The 5,759-nt window shown below is 38.0% G+C and overlaps 1 protein-coding gene across 3 annotated transcripts; it reads left to right on the plus strand.

Moving 5' to 3' along the window:
* Positions 1-407: 407 nt before the first annotated feature.
* LOC131314567 (uncharacterized) lies at positions 408-4,299 on the plus strand. 3 transcript variants are annotated; one of them, XR_009196450.1, is made up of 3 exons: positions 408-648; positions 2,293-2,552; positions 4,069-4,299. XR_009196450.1 is itself a non-coding variant. In XM_058343314.1 (3 exons), the coding sequence occupies exons 1-3, from the start codon at positions 644-646 to the stop codon at positions 4,160-4,162; spliced, it is 258 nt and encodes an 85-aa protein (XP_058199297.1). In that variant the 5' UTR covers positions 408-643; the 3' UTR covers positions 4,163-4,299. The 3 variants fall into 3 exon arrangements, 2 of the variants coding, with proteins under 2 accessions (XP_058199297.1, XP_058199296.1); XM_058343314.1 differs by having other exon boundaries at positions 2,394-2,552; XM_058343313.1 differs by lacking the exon at positions 408-648.
* The last annotated feature ends 1,460 nt before the right edge of the window (positions 4,300-5,759 follow it).

Consider the following 5,759-nt stretch of genomic DNA (forward strand, 5'->3'; position numbering starts at 1 on the left):
TTTCGGTAGGTCGCCGTTTGAACGGGTTTGGCCGTTTATCAAGTGTGGCCGTTCCTATTTTTGTGAAATTAAATTCACTCAAATCATCTTCGATTATGTCTAAATTAGTAAATAATTAAGAATTTTTATATCAAGGTTTATATTATTGACAAATATCTAAAACTTGAACAGTTCGATTGTAGAAATAATCAGGCATGAGTTTGCAATTTAACAATTACTTCGTTTTGATGGACTTCTCAGGTTCAAGAGGAGAAGTCAAAGAAAAACGGGACGTCGTAGTTTTTATTAAGCTCCCGTGTTTAAGATGCGAGGTCTTCGCCGAACAACCTCAACCTCGCGCCTCTGGAGTGCGAGTTCTTTACTAAACACGGTCGGCTACTCCTCCACGAAAAAGGGAAAAAGAAAAGAACTCCTCGAAGCTCCAAGGTCTGCTTCTCTCTCCTCAAATCAGACTTCTCCATTCTCTCTCCTCCTCAACAGGTTTCTCTCTCTCCTGTTCGCTTTTTTTCATGGTTAATTCTGATGCTTAAACACAGATGTAGATGAAGATGCATGGGGTTTGAAAACCTCGCCGATACTGGGTTTTGAAATTCCTCTCTTCTCCTGTTTGCGGTTCTGGGGGCGGCGGTGGGTCCGTACGTGAATGAGGTAAATTGGGTTTCTGATTTCACTGATTTGAAGATGGTTTTGGAATTTCATTCATAAATCTGTACATTGGGTTTCATAGTTTGCTTGGCTGCTTCTGGCTAATTTCACTGATTTGAACTCAGTACTGGGCTGGTCGGAACTGGTCTGATCAGAAATCTGTTGGTTGTAATTTGTTGGAAAAAAAATATTTCTAGTTGTTGAAATTTGGCCTGATCAGAAATCTGTTCAAAGTTATGTGGGAAGAGGAAGAGGGGTAATTTGGTAATGTGGGAAGGGGGTAAGATTTAACTGGGGGGTTGGAGGGTTAAAAGTTATCCCACTGCAGGGGGATATAGAAATCCCAGGAGAAACTTATCCGGCTTCAACAGTGTAAACAAACAAGGGATATAGGCACCCCTGATATGTATATCCGGGTTCTCCCTATATCCCCTTCCATTTCCTTCTCCCAAACAGGCTGTTTGGGGATTTCTTTTGATGCGTACTTAAGACTAGGATAGCTTTCATCATATCAAATGGATTTCTTGATCCCAAGGGGATCGCCTGGTGGTCAAGGCCTAGACTTACATCTCCGGCCAAAACCTCCCAAGTGCTATCAACCGGTGGTTTTGAAATCGTACGATACGCGATACGAATAGTACAATGAAAAAAAACGATATGTATTCTGATTTAAAAACCTTGCAATCAACTCAAATAAGGGCTGCTAGTGAACGGTAGGATTGGTCGCCCGGAATTGGTAGAGGTGCACGTAAGTTGACCCAGACACCTGCATTATGAAGGAAAAAAAAAGTATTTCTTAAAATAATAACTACTTCTGGTTCATTGTTTGGGATGAATATAGAGATATTTGCCATTATAGTTTGTAACTACTGCTATAAGAATATTTGATCTTCGTTGAAGCAATTAAACCATTGTCCAAACTCCAATGTTACGTTTGGTATGATATACGGCATTGTTGTTAGCAAACACTGGTGGACAGTGATACTATGTGTCATTGGATGATATAATAGAAAACATATCTCAAAATTAAATGAAAACTCAAATGACTAGTTTTAACTTTGGAAACTTGTCCTACGAAATTTTTTATTGTGTTGATGGCTGCTGCAAATCCCAAAAGATTGGTTTTGGATTGCCTCTGGTTCATTGTGCCTCCTTCGTTGACTTTTGGCGAATCCACGTGATACATAGGTGATTCACTTGTGATTCTCTTTTGCCTTTATGAAGCTCCTTTTCTTGTAACTCACAAGTTGTAACTTGTAGCAGAAAAGGGTGGGTGGGTTTTGTTGTTTTGGTCTCCAGTAAGCGAAAACCTTTGTAAAATTCCCCTTCAGTGTTGAATTGTGTTGCCCGTGGAGTAGGCAATTGCTGACTGACTCTGTTTATTTGGGTACTTGTGTGAGTTTCTGGGCACAATAGTTCAGCTCCCTCAAGTTTTCCTGGCTCCGCCCATGGGTATAATTTCAACAGAAAAGAGTTTACAACTGTAGAAACACTCTTTGTGAGTGTAGGACGATGTGTATTGTATATGCTTGGAGTTCTTCCTTGGGTATGTAAGTCTCAGACATAGCCAAGGAAGCCCAGTGAGCTTTTCACCTAATAAACTCATTTCATGCTGTGGCTAAGTTATTTTGGTAAATTCTGTGGCAGTTATATAGAGCGTAAGATTGCTGGATGGTGTTGTGATCAAGAATTATGTTAAAACAGTCATTGAGTTTAGATCAAAGAACTGATGCAGTGAAAGAATGCAGAATTTCTCTCAGTATGTTGCCTCCAAGGACAGAATTTCGGGGCTGGTTTTTCCTCATATTTGGATGTGTTTCCTTCTTGGGGTTCTTCTATGCTGCCATTATATCAAAGTTTCTTCCACCATCAGATAATGCTCTCATATCTGCCGTACAAAATGACAGGTAACCTTTTGGTGTATGACAGTAAGTATGTTCCATCTCTTGTAAATATCACCAAAGTATTGACAATTTGAAGTCATGTTTTAGGCCTCCACGGGATGGTCTTTGGTTTACAACTTCTCTAATAAATTGACATCAGTTGCTTAATGCTAAGTAGTCTTGACCTACTGATATAGCTGTGTATAGTTTCTTCTCTAAATATCATCAGTCACTCTACCTGTCTGTGGGATGATTAGTGTGCATTTACATTCGAAAGAATTGTAGAAGGGTTTTGATATATAACTATTATTGCTTTCTTGCACATTTTTTTTCTTTGGAAGTATAAGTTGAATCTTTTATACGTCCTTTAGACTATTTGGATGAACAAGCCTACTGAGTGAAAGAACACGTGTATTTGTCCCTCTGCCTCTTTGCTTCATGAAACGGCAGTTGCGAATTTTAGCCCAGGTGAGCATTGTTAAAGTGGATTAAAATGCGTGGAACAAAATGTTATTTGAGGGTGCCGATAAAAAATTTTTTTGTTATTGAGGGTTATATACTTTGAAGGGGGTTGGGACAAAGACAATCGGGGGGTGGGGGGGGGGGCTTATTTGTTATTATCTTCCCTGATCTCTGTAAGAATTCAGTATATGATCAAACACAATGGAAGTGATATTTAACATGACATCAATACCTTATAGTGTCTGATGGTGAAGGAGAATCCTATTTCTTGTCAGTCCCATTTACACGACATTGCCTTAGATTTTACTCCCATTGTGTAACAATTGCTTCTCTCTCTCTGTTGCTCAGTATGGAATATGGATGTCTGATTGCTTAACTATTATGAGTACCAAAGCTTATAGGGAATTTCTGTTCAATAGGAACCATCTCTATTTGCATAACTGATTATAAAACGTTTGTAAGAGTCATTAATAACATATTCGTCTCAACCACTCTCCATGTTCGGTAGCTTACATGCATGACTATTCATATTTATTTTTTCTCCATGTGTAAACTCCTGTACCTTTCAGTGCACATGGAGGGGACATACCTCAAGGGGATTTTCCATAGCCAGTTGCCTGGCAGATGGAAAGAGCCTTTGAATTGCAGAATAAAGACGACTTTTTACAGCATCTATTTACGTTATATAGCTCAGCCTAGAAACTAGATGATCTGTTACGTCATTGGTATAAAAGGAAAATAGTTTGCAGAAGATATACAGAATGTGACGTGTAATTCTTCTAGTAAAGAAAGGTGAGCCTCCGCCCAATAGAGCCTAGCCCGAGAGACCAAGTTCTCCAGTGTGGACTGAAATGGTCTCGCGAATTTACTCCCTTATGTTCAGTTTAAATGTGATACGTGGATGGTCTTGTGGTAGGTGGCTCGGTTTGGGTTAGGTGGACCTAGGTTCAAGTCACCAAACTTTGAATGGATCAGTTCACACACTTCACCCAAATTTCATTATTTCTAGTAGGAATAACATATTGGAATCCATTGTTCTTGTAGATATTGGCCTGATTTAATTTATGTTTTACAACAGGTATTACTGCTTCTTGGTGCCCTTGACACTTCCTATTCTCGTTGTGGCCGTATATTTTCATTGGTTGAGCATGAAATTTTTTAAGCATGCGTGATTTTATCTTCGGTAGTCAAAGGCGATACATTGTAAACTGACTTCATAGATGGAAATCGTCTATGTATCTTGTACAATTGATTTTATCTTTGGTAAAATCGGGTATTATGTCAAAGGTGATTTGTTGGGTCTTGTTCATTGGAACATTGCAGTTTGTACTCCTTTCTGTCTTGCTATAATTCATGCATATATGGATCTTTTGGAGCTGTTTAGCCTGTTTTGTTACATCAAAACTGATGTCTGATGCTGCGTCACTGGATGCTGCTAAAGGGTAGTATTTGGCTGCTGCCATTCCATTCTTCAGGCAAATACTAATCAGCTGGGGTAGTGGATAACTCTCAATTATTGGAAGCTTCAAATTCAAGAAAGCTCTGTCCTTTGGGTTACATGATCAGGGCTTGACACAAACTTTAATGGGGTTGTTATTTTCTCCCTACTTATTTTGTATCTCGTCATTTTTAGTAATCTCTTTACTCTTATCAAACTTGTGGGCTTTGTAGCAAATGAATGTCGCGGGGTTAATGCATCACTTTTCCGTTTGACCAAAAAAAGAATGTCGCGGGGTAAGGTACAAACATAGTTGGGATTGATGTTGCCTTCGCGTTGTGATGCTTTTTATCTAAGCCCATTCAATTGAACTTTTCCTGTCTATCAATAAAAATTGTCTTTGCCGTTAAAAAAAAAAAAAAAAAAAAAACTTAATTACCTGCCAATTGCCAAGTAAGAAATTAAATTCATGAAATAAATGGGAAGATCGTGTGAAAGTATTATGCATTGTGCTCTCGTCGTATCTTGTATTTTAGGCATAGAATCGTATCGTGATAATATCGTAATAATGTCTCTTTGTAATCTTCTATTTTAGGTATAGATTTCTAGACTTTTCACTATTTAAATTTTTGTTAGCATTGTAACCAGTCAATCTCAATTATCAGCAATACAATCGTTTGTTCTCTTTCTTTTCTGTAAAGTCACAGATCGTTCCTCGTCAACAAAAAATGGTAGTGTGTGTGTATATATATATAAAGAGAGAGAGAGAGTCCCCTTCAGGTTAGAGTCGAGCCCTCATTTTAAATAAAATACGGACGTTCCCTTTTTCTCATCTTTCCCGATCAAATTTCAATGATTCGAGTCGGTCAATGTGTTCAGAACGTGATTTTAAGGGTATTCGTGAAAATTCAACAAAAAAAATGACCGGGAAGGGCTTGATTTGAGCAGTTTTTATTTGAACCGTTCGATAAAATACAAACAAAAACTGCTCGGATTAAACTCTTTCCGGTCTTTTTTTTTTGCTCATTTCTCGCGATTACCCTTAAAATCATATTCTGAACATATTGAGTGGCTCGGATTATCGCAAATTGGTTGGAAAAGGGACGTTCTTAACTTAATACGGTATAAGGGCGCCATTACTTAAAGTTTTGTGTATGTATATATACACTCTTAATTTTTCATCACCACCTACTTTAATTATTGATTATTAATTAGGACATACTATAAATTAAGAGCAAAATAAATGCGATTAATAGATTCCAATGCGTGACACCTAAGATAGAGATGAAAAAAGATACAGTAAATAAAGTAGGATTAACGGAGAGACTCAA

This window comes from Rhododendron vialii, chromosome 13a (assembly GCF_030253575.1).
Source record: "Rhododendron vialii isolate Sample 1 chromosome 13a, ASM3025357v1".
In the NCBI taxonomy this organism is placed as follows: Eukaryota; Viridiplantae; Streptophyta; class Magnoliopsida; order Ericales; family Ericaceae; genus Rhododendron; species Rhododendron vialii.